The 18,073-nt window shown below is 38.5% G+C and overlaps 1 protein-coding gene across 14 annotated transcripts in view; it reads right to left on the bottom strand.

Moving 5' to 3' along the window:
• ULK4 (unc-51 like kinase 4) overlaps nucleotides 1-18,073 on the bottom strand; it is a 651,508-nt gene that overhangs the window by 430,926 nt on the left and 202,509 nt on the right. For 13 of the 14 annotated variants that reach the window (XM_078151680.1, XM_020987361.2, XM_078151694.1 and 10 more), the window contains 3 exons: nucleotides 9,234-9,367; nucleotides 7,405-7,526; nucleotides 7,157-7,213 (listed from right to left, as the gene is read on the bottom strand). In XM_078151680.1, the coding sequence (XP_078007806.1) occupies nucleotides 7,157-7,213; nucleotides 7,405-7,526; nucleotides 9,234-9,367 (313 nt within the window). The remainder of the gene's footprint in view (nucleotides 1-7,156; nucleotides 7,214-7,404; nucleotides 7,527-9,233; nucleotides 9,368-18,073) is intronic. The other variant, XM_020987360.2, reaches the window with a different exon arrangement.

Below are 18,073 nucleotides of genomic sequence, written 5' to 3' on the forward strand. Positions count from 1 at the left end.
CCACCATAAGCAGACTTGAGTACTAGGTGCTATAAGGAGATTTTTTTTAAAAAAAGTCAATCATGGAGGTGGGAGTGGATAAGATAAAAACATGATACATCAAAAGAAATCATAAACTTTGAAACTAATGAGGCTGGAGAGAATGCTGAACATGTGCCCCAAAAGACACAGAAACCAATGCACAAGAGGATGAGTACAGGCAGACTATACTACTCAAGGAAGTTTTAAAGGAGGAAGGGAAATGTCATGGCAGTGAATTGTAGAAGTCATCCTAGGTTTGGGAATCAGAGGCAGGAACTATAAATAGAAGTTTGCTTGAATGGAAGGTGGTCCAAAACAAATGAGAATAGTTGCGTGGAAGTTGGGATCAGCAGGGTTTGGGAAGGATAGCTCAGCAGGATTTGCCTCAGGCTGCACACCAAAGGGAGGGACGTAGGGCTGACTATAGGACAGAAGGTGTAGAAAAACCAGGAAGGCTGTTACAACCACACCACTGACAATAAATAGCCTGAGAAGCAAGTACATTAGCTCCCATCTGATGCTCTCTTCACTTTAAACTGGATCATCAAAAAATAGAGGAAAAACAAAGGACAATCCCTGGCATTCCTACAAGGAAGCTGCCAAAATGAAGGAGACACAGTGACTATTCCCACCAGCTTAAAAGGAGCTTCGAAAGTGACACAGTATTATGCCCCAGGTACCAAAATACTCTTCAATGGCCCCACTGAGAAGCTGGGAGGATGAAATATTAATGATTTGGGATGAGTAAACGCTAAACTGTTCTTCCTAACGTTCCTCCGTCCTTTAATTTATTTCCACTCTTCTGATTTCACTTTTATGCCAGGATGTGACTTTCATAAGTGATACCAAGGACACGCTACTGATTTCTAGTTGCCAATAAGGGAGCAATGCTCTCCACAATTGGTTTTACCATCCATTATATTTCACTAAGTTAAGGTTTAGGGGCTCAGAGAAGATTATGCTGTAAATAATGCCAGGAGTTTATACATGATGTTTTCAGGCCTTGTTTTTTTCCGATTTGACAAACTAATAACTGATAAAGCAGTCATTAAATGTTACAGACTAATACAATCATTGATCCAACAGAGAAATAACATTTTTCATGATCACATGGTGATACTCTGAGTCATTTTGTAGTTCAATATATTTTTTCTTTCAAATAAGTTTATTATTCCTATGCACACCATAACCAGCATAGTGGATACAAAACAGTGCATATGTTTGAGTCAGAAAGGCTTGGGTTTAACACATACAGCTGTGGGCACCTAGACAGGTCATAAGGATGGGGAGGCACAGATAGTTGTCAGAGGGAATAAGACTGGACAGACACTGGAATCTTGGCATATTGCCCATAGTATATGCTGCTGGAGTGTAGGGCAGAGATTATTTTACAAGTTTTTCCTCATATTCCTAGCAGCTAATACAGTGTTCTGGACAAAGTAGATGCTTCATAAATTCTGAGAACCCAATGGTTACAGATGGCAGGTTTACTTTAGGGGTGGTCAAGATTTTTCAACCAGTTTTTCTCATGCTGAAGCTGGTGCCTGGCTATGTATCTGCTACTTTTGCCACATTCCCTACATTTCCTGTCCTGCTATATCAGTCAAGAGCAGGCAGAAAGCTCTGGAACCTTCCAGAACCTAGAGCTTCAACCACACTTTTAGGTTTCAATTATGTCTTTAATCCCTGTTGATAGCTGCTGGTGTCATGTCTAACTGTGCTCACAAGTTCCAAAATGGTGGGGCATTCTGTGCATCATTCACTGGGACAGCCACAGTAGCTTCTATCAGCCTCCCTGCTTTAGAGCCAAATAGTTCAGGAAAAACCATTTTGTCACATGCAGTCAGGGCCAGGCCACAGCTAAATTGGCCCTAGACCCAACTGTCTCCTCCTCATCAGAACATGTTCTCCACTAGCCTTCATACAAGAAAGCATCTGAAGAATTAATTCACACTGAAGCATCAATTCCTAATATAGCACTACTCTATCGATCATAACAAAAACATGATAATAACCCAATTCGGGTAGCTCACTGAAGGTTCACAGAATGCCTTCTTCACATCTTTGAGAGGTAGGTAATCAAAGCAGTCTTCTTTCCATTTTACAAAGAGGAAGCCATGTGACTTACCCAGCATCCTCAAGCTGGTAAGTATGGAAGCCAGGACTCAGACACTGGGTTTCTAACTGACTTCAAGAGCAGGGCTTTAGAAAATTAACTGAGAGTAAAACTTCCAGCCTCCCTGACAGGCTTCTGGGGGCAGGCAGTACGCCTCAGCCTATACACCACGCGGACTGTGCATGGAGCCTGCCTAGCCTGCTGCTGCTGCTATTCCTCCAGTGGTGAAGGAAACAGACATATTAACAATAGCTAACATTCACATAGGTTCGAGTTTGACAAGTGCTCCCTTCACAACAAATCCATGAGGTAGGCACTGTATGTACCATCCTACCCATTTCACAGATGAGGAAACTGAGGCTTGCAGAGTTTAGTGACTTGCTCAGCATCCTATAACCAGGAAACACCAGAGCTGGGAAAAAAAAGTAGAGGTCTCCCCAGATTTCAAGTCCAGCATCAGACTCTTCACTGAACCACACATCCCGCCTCTGCATAACCTGGTACTTTTCCCTCCTACTCTATTTATCATCTGTATGCATGTTTGATACCCCCTTACTTCACTGCAGGCTCCTTGTAATCAAGGATCATGACGTATCTATGTCTGTATCTTCCCAAGGTCCTAGCATAAGGCACTGTGCACAGGAGATGCTCAACAGATATTTGCTGAAAGAAGAAAGTGATTCATTAAAGATTAGAGAAAAAAAAGAAAGATTGACACTACCTGCCCCAATAAATAGAGAATTCTCTTTACTTCACCAGTAATCAAAATCTACAGCAACAGTAACACATGGGAATAGTATTGCAATTGTTGCAGCTAATAATAATAATTGCTTACATTTACAATCATCACTTATAAGAATCTATCATGTGACTTGTATCTATTAAAGTTCCATGAAATTATAAGAATGCTTTTTCTTTTTTTTATTTAAAAATTAGTCCCATTAAAGCTAGGAATTCCAAGTAAAAACCACAAGCTGATTTTCCATCAGCCATCACCAGCTTGTGAACTAATCAAAATAGAAGATGAAGTGCAAAATATCCAAAGTGATCTTCTCCAGCTCATTAATCAAGCAACTTTGTGAAAAGGTTGGTCACGATGAGCACAACATTATGCCCCCAAAATATGTCCATAAAGCCAAAATCTCTTATTATCCAATGTGAACTAATTCAAGACCCTGAGATCTAGACTTACTCACGTGACATGCCTTCTAATCTATTATTGTGGGGTTGTCGATTAAATGCAACTAAACAGACATTTATTAAGTACCTACTATGTGCCAAGCACAGCCCTAGGTACTAAGAATGCAAAGACTAAAAACAGAAAGGCAAGTTCAAGGAGCTGCCATTCCACAAGGCACAAGTGAAATGAATGTACTTTGAAGAAGGAGAAAATGTCAGGTCAGGGCAGGAGGAACAGGAATTATGCTTCCAATGTGGCTGCTTTTTTTTTTTGCTATAATCCTTACAAGTGTTTCCCTCCAACCAAAGGCTCTCAGCCCAGGTGCTTGGCTCTCTGTGTTCCTTCTTTTAGCCCTCCAAAGATGAGTCTCTCATACTGCGGGGTCCAACATCCTGTTGCCTTTAGGATGAAATATACACTTGTCATTTAAAGTATTCCCTTTACTCCTTTACACACACTGCACATTCCAGCCAGACCAGCCCAGTGATGGCTATTCCCTGAGCTCAGTGCTCTGTCTTCTGCTTCTTTGCCCTCCAAAAGTCTTCTCCCACATCTGCAGTGCACTAGCTAGGGTCTTGTCATCTGTGCAGAACCATTATCGATCCCCGAAGGGTGCACATTTTCTCCCAAGGGAGGAGGGGCCCTGAAGAGTAGTATTGATTGTGCTATATATAAGGAAAAATATATAATGTATATAAGGAACTATATAATATATGATATAAAGTATTACGCATAAGAAATTTCCCTTTGTTCCTATGCTCTCTAGAGTTCATCAGTTCAATCAGTGTAACTTGCCACATAAATAACAAAACCAACAGAAATCATATGATTATCTCGATAGATACAGAAAAGCTTTTGACAAAATATAACACTCATTTCTGTTAAAAACACCAGAGAGCATAGGAATAAAAGGAACTTTCTTTAAAGCACCGAGTGATTTTGTTCCCTAGGGTCCCTGATCTGGAAGTGATATTCCCCCTCAAGACTTCCACTCTCTCTTGACCAAAAGTGCTCTCTCTGCCCTTGAACTGTGACCCAGAAGTGAGTATAGGCAAAGGAGCTACCTAACAGTCTGGTCCTGTATTCACTACTAACACAGGGCAAAGAAGCGGAAGACAGAGCACTGAACTCAGGGAATAGCCATCATTGGGCCGCAATCTCTTTCTGACCAGCTGCAAGGTTCACTTACTGTCTCTGGCTTGAGAGCCCCCAAAGCTGCTGCTGCTGCTGTTACCACCACCTAGTCCCACCCCTAGCTCTGGGCCATCCTTCACCCTCATGCCACAGATATCTCTTTCTGACCTCCCATGTGGTCTTGGCTTAGAAGAATGTCTCACTCTGACCTTCTGTTGGCTCCACCACTCCAGAATTTACTTTCAGGTCTTATTTTAAAGTTATTTGGAAGGGAATGTTGGGAGAGCTCAGCTGAGTTCTGCCATCTTGGCTCCGCCCCTGGAAATCCATCCTAATTACTGCGATAAATTACTGTTATACCTCTCTACATAGTATCCACACTAGGTACAAGCTACATTAAAGAAATGTTCTACTTTTTAAGGTCTCAATCAATCAGAAAACAAGTACAAATTTGGTACCCACCAGTGCTAAACACTGTAGTAGGGATAGGGGATATCAAGGCAAAAGGGAGTTTATAGTCTAGTCTGGTGTATAAAAATATATAGATGTACAGATTAATAATATATAATATATATGGATTCATATAAATGGTATTATATTATGCTACATCATATATCATTATATTATAATATTACAAAAGAATGGCAGTTGAGAAACTAGATAGATGACTATTCTATGATCTCATGAGCTAGGATGCTTTCAATTTATCAGAGTGGATGTATTATAACCTAATACCTGATGAGGTATTAAAATTATTTACTTCTTTTATATTTAGTCTGGATATTTCTACTACAATTGCTAGAAATTTAAGAATTTGCTTTTCATTCCTCTAGAAAGGAGGGAAAAAAATAAATTTCTTCTAAGGGTAAAAAAAAAAACCCTCAAAAACAGCACACTCCATCTGTCCCCTAGGCTTACGAGGAACAGGAGTAGAGTGGATGAGAAACCAGAAAACCAACTCAAAAGGATTATTGTTATAATCAACTATGCAAAAAAAAAAAAGCCAACTGCTAGAAAAACAAATAAATGACATTTGCCAAAGGTAAAGTTAATTCCTCCCCTTTAAACAAATGGCAGGAACAAAAAACATCAAGCATCCAATTACTACATATATGTAGTTCCTGTTCCAAATTGTTATAAAAATGAGAACTATCATACATTAAGGTTACAACCATGAAAATCTTATGATAGCAGCCCAACAGCATATAAAGTTACAGCAAAAAAAAAAAGTCCTGCCTCTTCTTCTCAACTTAAAAACATGGGAATACACAAAGGTTTAGTGAAAATATTTCAAATATATTATTAATTTATCAAGCCATCCCATTATTTAAATTTTGGTTCATTCCAACATTTTCCTTCCAGATTTTTCAAAGATAAGGCGAACAGCCCAAACGTCCTCCAAAATTGATAACAAGAATTGCGTGAATCACCATTAAGTCACCGACAGTCAGGTCCCCAGATTCAATCATGGTATCAAAAGTCATAGATTCCAAGAAATTTGGAACTAGGAAGGCCTTTAGGGATGATCTAGTCCCAACTTCTCATTTAACAGAAAAGTTACATTTCAGAGTGAAGTGATTTGATAAAGGTAGATGGTAAAGTAAGAATTAGAAACCAGGTTTCCTGATTTGTAGACAAGTGTCTTAATAGCACTCAGCAGATTTCTATGTGATAGTCATGCCAAAATTATCTCCCAAGTTACAAATAAAAGACACTACCTGAGATTCTGAATAAGAAAGTTTCTAAAAGGTTGCAATTTCATGCATATGCAAAGAAGTTTAATTTGGCACACTGGAGAAATGCAATGATAAGAAACTGGAAAATACAGAATCATTTAAACTACATTACTTGAATACATAGATTCTTTACAGTTAATGACCTATAAGGAACATTTATACTTCAAAACACTCTCCCTCTTCCTGAAGTATAACTTCTCAAAACAGCCCTTCTCCTTTGTGAGCGACAATCCTTTTTACAGTCTGAACTAACAATACAAAGGCAAATTACTACCTTACTTTAAATACAGAGATTCACGGCATTTTTGAAAGTCTGTATTGTTAATATCAAAGTAAGATTGCAGATGCTGAAGGTGACAAATGTCTTACTTATATTGCTCAGCATTTCATCAACTAAAAAGAAAGGAACTGTAAACTGGCAAGGAGAAAAAGATAACATGATTGCCAAGACGTGTATTTTTATACCAGGAAGTAATAATCCACTGAACCAAGGACTGGATGAAAGACAATACAATAAACTGCTTTTTGTTGCTGTTTGTCATTTCAAGAATAAATTTAAAAATCAGCACACATAATCTAAAGACATGATCATTTACATAGTTAAGAAAATGCATTATTAGGCAATATAAGCAAGCACAGATACTAATTATAAAGTATTCTCTCAATTCCATTTTCAGCCATTTTGTCAGGTTAGGATTCTTCATGATATTTAATATCACAATCTGTAACCACGTTTCTATGGAGAAACTCACCCTATTTGTGGCTGTCTACTGAACAAATACATTATTGGAAAGGAATTCATTTTCTTCCAAATGTCAAATTTTATTACAGCCAAGGGATTAAAAAAAAGGTCACTTCCCTGGAGAAAACTGAATACCACTTGGATTTTTAAATCACCCCATTGACACACAATCCCACAGGCAGCAGAGGTGCCACATACGAACTCGAAAAATCAAAAGCGTTACTCACGAGCAAAGTTCCACAACTGAAAAGAAACTCCTCAGTTACAACTTGAGGGCGGAATACCTATAGGATGAGAGGATGGGTAGACTGAACACTGAAGCATATGGAAAATTTTACTTCAAGTAACGTATAAAAATTGAGAAATTTGCGTTGACTTTTCTAATTCTAGCATATGGGCAATGCATATAGTCAACTGAAAGATAAGTGAGTCAAATGGGGGTTCCATTTTTTTTGTTCACAAGAGTGAATCCTACCTGTGAGGTCACAAGGTGAAGCACTACAGGCATCATTGGAAGACAGATCTTCAGCTGCTTAACCTGCAGCGTCGACGGATGTTTGCGTCCAGAAACATTAGCCAATGCGCTGAGAACATCACCTGCAAATCATGACACAGAACACGCAAACTCAAGGGATTACCCACATGCAGCTCTGATGGACCAGTAATTTAGCATTATCCAGAGACTGGTATGGGGGGAGGCCAAAGAATACAGCACATTTATGAAAACAGCGAGGGGTGGAGAGAGGAATATGTGGGATGTGACTCATGATGATGGTAAAGAGTCCTAATGCGGAAGAATCACTTTATGATGGTGGCATACCAAGCAACCCCTCAACAGGGATAAAACCCTGAGTCCTGAAATACTTCTTTATGTGGGAAACGAGTCCCTTATCAGACACTGAGGCTGAGTTAGGTATGTGATAAGGAGCTAATCCTTGGGTACCACCGCTTTCTACAGAAATCAAAATTGGCATTCAATGAGCAACATTCTATCTTTTAATTTGTATGCAAGGAAAAGTTATGCAGCAAAATAAAGACTCTATCAACATTCTGATCATTAACATCAATATGAATTTTCTCAATAAGAAGGTAAGAAATCTCCAAATATCCTAAGGAGGTGAGGGAAGAATGAAAGAAGTGCAGGAAGACATTTTCATCAACATGATTCAATAGCCTGAGTTTGCCAGTCTAAGAATATTTTAATACAGATTACTAAAACTAATTTCAAATGTTTAGTATTTCTGGTTTATAGCTACATCTGCTGGAAAAGCATGGGAGTAGAATATTATCAAAAACCAGCACATTTTAAAATTGTAAATGTAATTTTTAATAACTAGCACAGAACAATGATAAAGCACAATTTTGATGAATTCACAGTATCTTATTTTTTAAATTAAGTGGTTTTTAATAATTAAAATAATAGGCTTCCAATTGTCAGACTTTATGATAAGCACTTATTAAATTTTTGTTAAATTGAATTGGACTTGATAATTACACGATTCTTTGCCATATTCTTTTTAAAAAATATGTGTATTTCATGTTTTTTCCCCAATCTTTGCCTTATTCTTGAATATGATAATATTTCACACGAATGTGGCATGTTAAAGTTTCTTAGCCCCTTTTCTCACAAAAACACACTAAGACTGATGATGTAAGAATCATTATCCCCATTTTACAGATGAGAAAGCAGGCTCAGAGAGGCCAAAGGTCAGACCCGCTTTCATCTCCTGGTCTTTTGCCTCATGGCCCAGTGCTCTTTCTAGTGCATCATGGTACGTTGGTAAAACATTTCAAGAATACAAAAAATGCCTTCCATAATTAGTTAGGAAGAAAGGTCATTCAAAAATATCATTAAAATAAACAATTGCACAGTTTCTATTCTTAGGCTCAAAATCAACCTTCTCCCTTTAAATATTTTCCAAAGTTGTCATTTTATAATGACTACCATGAGCATCTGAGAATCTCTTCCCTTCAGTCTGTCAACAACGCCTTTATTAAGCAGTAACTATGTACCAGGCCTAAGCACCGAGATAAAATTCGGTCAATATTTTGATCTAGTTCTATAAAAATAATCTGCGGAAAAATGACAACTGATACGATTTGGAGGTCAAAACTATTTTTGGCTAGTTTATCGTCATGTCCGAGGCAAGACAGATTTTTCTGTCACTACACCCAGAGAATGAAGACAGTATGAGGAGTGAGTTCACATTTTCTACTAGTTACATATTCTCCAGTAAGGGCAAAGTAAGAAATAGCAGAAATTGAGGAAGAGACTCCAAGTCACAGTTGCTTGGATCCACTTACCCAGAATTCCCGGCAGCTCCTGTACAATGTGATAGATGAGAAGATCTAGGCATTTGGACAGGTACTCATTGCCGCTCTGCTGCTCCTTTCCTGGTGTGGCCTTTCTGCTGTCTCTTTCAATGTACATTACCAGTCTACATACAAACAAGTGAAAAAGATCACCTCCTGACAAAAACACTGCAGAGCATCCCTCCAAAAATACCACCAAGGTATGCATCGCAGGAGGCACAGTCAAAATCAAGTTGACATTTAGATATAGTGGCAGTAAGCATTTCATTTTTGCATTAGAAAACAAAAAATTATTTTTAAAAGAAAATAAGCTTTTAATTGCCCCATCAATGAATTATAGAACAGCAGTTTACACTAAAATCTCATATGACTTAGCATCCTCAGTCTATTAAAAAAAAAAGACATACATTCACAAGGTAACAAATAAAAGTCAGAATGTGATTTAGTGTTTCAGAGCTCAAGCTCATGTAGAAAGTATTCTTGATCTACACCTTCTGCTGTTAGTCTGGCTGGGACCTCAAGACAAGTACATATACCTATATATCACTAGGCTGTAATTCTAGCTGTTTTATCCAACCATACATTTAAATAAAATCTGGTCAAGGAAAAAAATTAGTTTGGCACCAGATTATCTGAACTCAGTCATTAAATGTTCCAGTTTCTCAATTCAGTTTCTCAAAGTGCTCCTATCTACCAATTTTATACATCTTTATACATTATACAATTTTATACATCTGGTATAATTATAAATTTGTAAAATGGGGAACTATTAGAGATGAATTTCATTTGTATAAACATATCAATGTTTAATAAAGGTATCAAGTGGAAAAACATTAATTGCTTGTGGGTAGATTGAACCAATATAACAAAAATGATGATACTACCTAAATTAATTTACTTATTCAGTACTATATCAACTAAACTCCCAAAAGAATATTTTATAGATCTAGGAAAAAATGAAAAAAAAAATGATACAGAGGAAAACAAGATCAAGAATCTCTAGGGTAACAATTTTTTAAAAGTTGCAAGGAAAGGAGTCTGGGTCTATCAGTACCAGATCTCAAACTATATTCCTAGGTGGTCATCACCAAAACAATCTAGTATTGGTTAAAAAAAAGAGAGAGACATCAGTGGAACAGATTAGGTATATAATATACAAAAGCAAACAAACACAGCTACATATTATTTGATAAATCTCCCTATCTTGTGAGTCTGTATGATTACTTTTAGCCCAAGGTCCACGTCATTGGTATGGGGAAAACAAGTCTTCTAGTACCAGATCACAGTATCATTGTTGGAAGTGATCTCAATGGCCAATTTTTGTTGGTGTCCAGTTGTTTCAGTCATATCTGATTCTCCATGACCCCATTTGAGGTTTTCTTGGCAGAGATACTGGAGTAGTTTGCCATTTCCTTCTCCAGCTCATTTTACAGATGGGGAAACTGAGGTAAATAGGGTGAAGTGACTTGCCCAGGGTCACAGAGCTAGTAAGTGTGTGAGGCCAGATTTGAACTCAGGAAGATGAGTATTCCTAACCTCAGACTCAGCACTCTATCTATTGCACCACCTAGTTGCCCTATTTAACCTAATGCATTCCTAAAAAAGACTCCTCTATCATTCTAACTAACAAGTGGTCACTTACACTTCTACTTTAAGACCTCCATCTTCCTGGAAGCCAAACCTCTCTTAAGCAGACTAAGATCATAGCTGTGTTTTTGGAAGCCATTTATATTACTAAGATACACTGAGCTTTCAGTCTGCTAAAACCCCAGGACCTTTATCAGACAAACTGCCACCTCACCATGCCTCTCCCCAATCTGGGACTTGCAAAGTTGATTTTTAAACCCACACGTTAAGTCTTCACATTTATCTCTATCAGATTTTAGCTTGATTCAGAGTCCAATGTTCGAGCCCCTCATGACCATACGGAACCCTTACTTTGTCAGGTAGGTCAGATATCCCAACTTTGTGTCATGTGAAAGTGTGATGTTTGTGGTGTCTACACCTAAAACTAAGTCACTGAAAACAAATATTAAACAGCACAGGGTCAAACACAGATCTCGGACCCTCCAATGGAAACATCCACTCTAGCTGACATTGAGCCATTAATGACCATTCTTCGGCCTCAGGCCTTTAACCAGCTTCACGTTCATCTAAATGTACTATCAACCAGCACTTAGCACCATGCCAGGCATATAGTTAGTACTTAATAAATATTTACTGACCCCTGACTCACATCTCACAATTTTTATGCAAGAATAGAATGAGACATTTTATCAAATACCTAATCTAAGAAAACAATGTGAGAGCATGACATAATAGAAAGAGGACTTGGAGCCTGAAAGACCTGGGTTCAAATCCTATCTTTGATACTTACTAGCTGTGTGACCTTGAGCAAGTTTCTTAACCTCTCTGAGACCCAATGAACTCATCAAATGAAATGGAGACAATAATAACGCCACTTTCACAGATTTGTTGTGAGGATAAAATTAACAGTCTGTGTGAAGTGCTTATTAAACATATAAATGTTATGCACTAAAATTATATAATTCCTCTGATTTGTCAGTATAGTAGCCCTGTAAAAAGTATACAAGGATATGCTGGAATGACCATGTTCGCTCTTTGTGGGACTACTTCTCTTTCTAGATTTAAACAAACCATCCCTCCAATAATATGTCCTAGAATTTTACCAGTAATCAAAGTCAAGCTCAATGGCCTATGCTTTATACATCCCAATTTCTTCCCTTTTTTCAAAAATTGGGACATTTGCCTTCCTCCAATTTACCACATCACTTCCATTTTCTAATTCACAAGATTGCTGTTATTTCAACCTTCACAGCTCATTTCCAAACCAGAATTTCCTATTTTGTTCCTCCACCCTTTGACGGAAGAAATTATCATGAACACAAATCTAAAAATTATTGGCCACTGTGCTTTTGACAGAGGGAATTCTAGCCGTCATTCAGACAACACAAACTCATTTTCACTAGTATATCACGCCTCTCTCTGTACCAGGCTGATGACCTGTTTCACAAAGTCCTTATCGGTTTTATTCTGTCCAGATGGTTTATAATCTAGTCCTGTGATAACACTGCTGCTGTTTATGCCTCCAAATGTGTGACATCATGCTTTCCCCTCTGACTCCAGAATTTCCTCACATAAATACTTCTTAGTGAACAACACTGCCCTTCTCCCACCTCCCTTTTACCGTTACCTCTTCTGAATAAGGCTTACACCTCCAGAGACATAATCTGACAATACATTTCATCCCAACGAGACTCAGTTAAAATTTGCTTTGTTGCATTTAGACCTCTACTTCATCTTGCTTGTGCAGCCAGACTGTATGCACACTTTGTGGTTCTTCCAGGGCTTAGAATAGAGCCTGGCACAGAACCAAAGCCTGTTAATTCACCGATCTTCACTTTCACGTCCCTAGGAAAGCAGAACTCTTGCCACAAGCTGGTCTGAGACTTCTTGCGCTCTTTGATGGTAGATGAGAAGAGTTGACCTCAGGTTACTCTACAGACCTAAGTCTGGCAATGTGTTTCTGAGGCCACATCTGTGCTCACGCTCGATGAAACAAATAGAGAAGACCTATTGTTGTCATTGTCATTGTTTAGTGCTTCAGTCTTGTCCATCTCTTCACGACCCCATGAAACATAGCACACCAATAATGTCCATGAGGTCCTATGGGAAAAGATACTCAAGTGGTTTGCCATTTCTTTGACCAGTTGATTAAGGCAAACAAAAGTTAAGTGACTTGCCCAGCATCACACGGCTAGAAAGTGTCTAGGCCAGATTTGAACTTGGATCTTCCTAACTCCAGGCCCAATGTTCAATCCACTGAGTCACCTAACTGCCTCCAATATGGAAGATGCCTTCATACAAATCACTAGAGGGTCACAGGGAATCCAGGCTGACTTCTCATTTCTATTTATTTTAAAGTTCTACCTGTATCCAAAGGGAGGAAAGATAGGCCTGAGAAATATTTCAATTTAACAACCTCGCTTCTAAAGATGAGAAGACATTAAATGACTTGCATTTTGTGGATAAGATGTTACTTTTCTAATTAGTCATGTATTATTTGGTTTGCCTGAAGTAACCAGTTTACTGGAATTCAAATAACCTAACAGAGTGAATGAGCTACCAAAACAACACAGATCTGCAAGGCAGTACAGTAAAAAACATTTCACAGAATTTCAGCTTCATCACAGGCTGTTTGGGAAGACACTTGTCATTTTCATGACCAAATAATGCCTGTTAAGAATCTGTCAGTGCGTGATACTGTATTAGGCACTATCTGAGTGAGCTTAACCCAGTCCCTGACCTCACAATCTAAAACAAATACACTTTCTAAGTGTATCTTCGGGATTTCTGTGCATTGCATACAACTGTATCTAGAGTGCTGAAGTTGCAGTCATGAAGACCTAAGTACAAATTTCGCCTCAGACATTTAGCGTGTGACCCAGGGTATAAATCATATAATGTGTCAGCCTCGGTTTTTTCATCTGTAAAATGGCACCTACCTCACAAGGCTGTGGTGAGGATCAAATAGACAATATATTTAAAGAACTATGCAAACTTAAAAGTGTTACACAAATGCTAAACATCATCATTATTTTTATTATTGTTACTCATAGCATTTCTCCTATAGTCAAGCAATGAATGAAATAGAACTTGCAGTAAGACCCAAGTCCGAATTCTGCCTCAAATACTTACTAGCTACAGAGTCTCAGTTACGTCATCTATAAAATAAGGGTGTTGGACTCTGTGGCTCCTATGATCCCTCCCACTTCTAAATCTATGAAGCCCATGATTCTAAGTCTGGAAACATATTCACATTCAGTAAGGACCAGCAATGAAATCTAGCCAGTCTTCTACTGACCAAACATTGTCCAAAAGTTTGGTAACAGGTCTAATAATAAAAAATCTCTCCCCCAAATCAATTCCAAGTACCAAGCAATAAATGAGTGACTAACAATTTTTAATGAAATTTTAAAAAGCAGAAGGATTGAAAGGTTTGGACTGTCTGATCAAGTTACCTTAAAATCCAAAAGGAAAAAGGAAAAGAAAACAATTACTTCTCAGGAACTGAACACTTTTGGCTTAAGGTTGTTCTTTTTATATTTCCTGGTAAAATGCAGTTAAAATATCACATAAACCCAAAATTAAATTTTCAAGTCCCAAATTGAAATTCCTGGAAGTTACATCGAAATGGCAGACTTAAAGGAATCTATTATTAGTAGATTCAAGTGAGCTAACTGCCCGTAAATGACATAGTGGGGAAATCTACAGAAACAATGAATAGCTTTGAAATAATGCTTTAGAAGCAACGTGAGTGATTCCATATTGTATAACACTGCCATGGACTGGAGGTTTCAATGACCAAACAAAAGAGTCGGGGAATGCGTTACATTCTTCTCTTAGATGAAGTGACAAGCATACCTCTCAATGGGAAAACATTCTAATAGCAATAACTAATGAGGCTTTTCTGGATGTTCCTTTGTACCTCTTCCAAACCCTAAATCTATACACCTGGATAAAATAAACAGGAGTAGAGGCCCTCCGAATTTCTTAGAACATCCTTGGAGATGACTTCACTTTGTCCCAACATTCCAGGTGGGCCAAGTAGAAAAGAAGCCTAATTTCAAACATATTATGATCAATATGCTTCAAGGCTTACACAACACCATTTTTTAAGGTTGATGAAGTTATTACAACAAAAACATTTTTTTGAATATTTAAGTCCTTACTATGATTAAAAGCAAAAAAAAAAAAGAAAAGAAAAGAAAGACTAGCTTAATAACAGTTATAGAGAATTCAAGCATGGCTCAACTAGATGATTTTGGAGGGTCCTTCCAATGACAAGATTGTAGGAATCTGTGAATTCACATGGCTACCACCTGCGTCCAGATTACTGGCAGGGGCTCCTAATTAATACCCCTGCCTCAAGCCTTTCCCCGTTCCAGTCTATCTTTCATGCTACTTATGGCCCTAGTGATTTCCCTTAGGTGCACATCTGACCACGTCACTCCCTTACTCAATCAATGGCACTTGCTCCCTATGGTCTCTAAGACCAAAGATAACTTCCTCTGTCTAGCTCTGAAAGCCCTTCACCACCCGCCACCGACAAAGCTCTCCTGCCTCACTGTCCATGATGCCCCAATACAGCAAGATCAGCCTCTGAACTCTTCCTAACACCTGACCCTCCATCTCTTCTACAGCTGTGCCTCTGCATTGGCCATGCCCCATGCCTGGCACGCCCTCACTCCTTGCCTCTGCCTCGCAGACTCCTTCTCTCCATTCATGACCCAGCTCAAGCACCACCTTCTACGTGGAGCCTTTTTGGATACCTCCAGTTGCTAGGACCCTCCCTCTAAAATCCCCTTGCATGTAACTGCTTTTTGATTACCCTCTTTGTATTTATTTTATATGTTATTGTTGTCTTGACTACAAATGCAGCTCCTTTGTATTTGCACCCCCAGGGCCTTGCGCCAGGCCTGGTAATAGAGTATGTATTTAGTAAACAATGATTACCGCTAACATTTATATAGTGCTTTAACGTTCACAACACATTTTACATATGTTATCTTATTTGATTCTTACAACCACCCTGGGAAGTAGATGCAATTTTTGCCCCCATTTTACAGAGGAGGTAACTGAGGCACAGAGAAGGTTAAGTGATTTGTCCAGAGTTACACAGCTAGTAATTGCTTGGGGCAGGATTTGAACTCAGGTCTTTCTGACTCCAAGTCTAATATTGTACCCTGTACCACCTAGCTGCCCCCAAGTCAAATTGATTGAGTGAGAGACTGTCCAGCTCTGCACCACACACTTGCCTCTGTTCACACTATCTCCCATGCTCACAATGGGCCTCTGCCTCTGGGGCTGTTCCGTGTGTGCCCACATGCCAAGTGTGACTTGCTGTGATCCTCACTCACACCAGGAAGTAACCTTAATACTTTATCTGTACCTCTCCCAAAAAGTTCTTGCCCTGGCTCTGAAATAATTTATTCTGAATGCATATCTTTCTCCTTTCCCATAGTGGACTGGAAGTGCCTGAAGACAAGTGCTTCTTGTCTTTCTTTGCATTTCTGCCAATACCAATAAAGTACCTTACATATGGGTTATGTATGATGAGTGTTTGTCCAATCAAATTAAAATAAACTGACTACCCAAAGAAATGGAAGTTTTAAGAGCCCACAGTCCTCATCTCTCTGCGAGGGATGGCTCAGAATTTCTACTCATCAGACTTCTCTAAGCCATAGGCCCTCCTATTAGGGCCATGGGGTGCGCAGGGCCTGGGGGAGGTGAGGCAATAGTGGTCTATCAGAGGCATAATACCAAATCCTGCTTCACTCCTGGACCACCAGGGTCAGAGAACTAGAAAGCAGAAATCCTTTTGAGAAAGCTGTGGGAGAAGCCATTAAGCCTTAGGAGGACACCTGTCAGGCAAGAACTCATGGGAATATAATGCAATGTGGACAGTGACATTTTTATGCAAGAGATTTTACTTGAAAAGAAATGTTTCAGTCTTCTTTGGGAGAAATAGGATTCAGATGCTAACACCCTCCCCAGAGAAGTATCCATATTCAGTTCCAGACATGTTTCCTTTTAACTATGAGATCCAGTTATTATTTAGACGAGGTAAGATAGACTTTCAGGAAAGTCCATCTACTGAGTTCATAAAAATAAAATGTTAGTTGGCATGAGTTGCTCATTAGGAAGAAGATGTCCTGAGAAGACAGACTATTAATAGAACCCTTTAGGACACTAGCCTCTGGTTTGCCTAGGATTCAGTTTCATTATGGGCTGACTCTTCCCAAAATACGATTTAAAAATTTTATAATGTTGTAACACTCTAAATAGGTTCAAGTATCCATTTAGCTAGTGCATTTTGTTGTGATTTGCAGTTTTCACAGGTGAAAAAAGTACCAATTAGACTATGAGGTACAGCAGCCAAAATTACGAGCTGTAGTAATAAATTATATTCATGCGTTTCAGAAAATGCCCATATCAGCAGACAAAATGCATGCTCAACATAGGGAGAAACTGGTGTGCTACATACTGGCTCAAGAGACATTAAAAGCTTCAGGACTTTGCACGAAAAGAATTTAATTTTAATGCAAAAGGTGGCTAAGTTCTTCTTATACTTCACAGGTGTTCTAATAAATTAAACTAATTAAGATGCCAGAAAAAATTCTGACAAAATAGGCTACATTATGCTGTGATAAGTCTCCTACACCAGTGTTTCACGGATTAACATATGAATCCATTTCCATTATAAATGTAATTATTCATTATTCTAATTTAAGATAGAAAACAAGAGAGGCAGCCATCTAAACTGGATCACGGAGCAGATGTTACTTTCTCATTGCTGACTTATAAAATCCTACACCACAGTTAAACATTTTCTTTCTTTCTTAAAATGTATCTTTTTAATTTATTATTTTTTAGCATTCTTCTCTTTTTACATTTTGAGTTCTAGATTCTCTCTCTCCCTCCCACACCTCCTCCATCCACTGAGAAAGCAAACAATATGACATCAATTATACATGTGAAATCATGCAAAACATCTTTCCGTAACACAAAAAAGAAAGAAAATCATACTTCAGTTTGCACTCAGAGTTCATCAGTTCCCTCTCTGGAGGTGGATAACATTTTGTAACCACAAGTCCTTTGGAAATGTCTTAGATGGTTGTACTGATCTGAGTAGCCAAGTCTTCACAGTTGTTCCTCATTGCAACACTGCTGCTACTATGCACAGTGATCTCTCGCTTCTTCTCATTTCACTTTGCATCAGTTCATATAGGTCTTGCCATGTTTATTTT

This window comes from Phascolarctos cinereus, unplaced genomic scaffold (genome assembly GCF_003287225.1).
Source record: "Phascolarctos cinereus isolate Bilbo 61053 unplaced genomic scaffold, phaCin_HiC Scaffold_1;HRSCAF=81, whole genome shotgun sequence".
NCBI lineage: Eukaryota > Metazoa > Chordata > Mammalia > Diprotodontia > Phascolarctidae > Phascolarctos > Phascolarctos cinereus.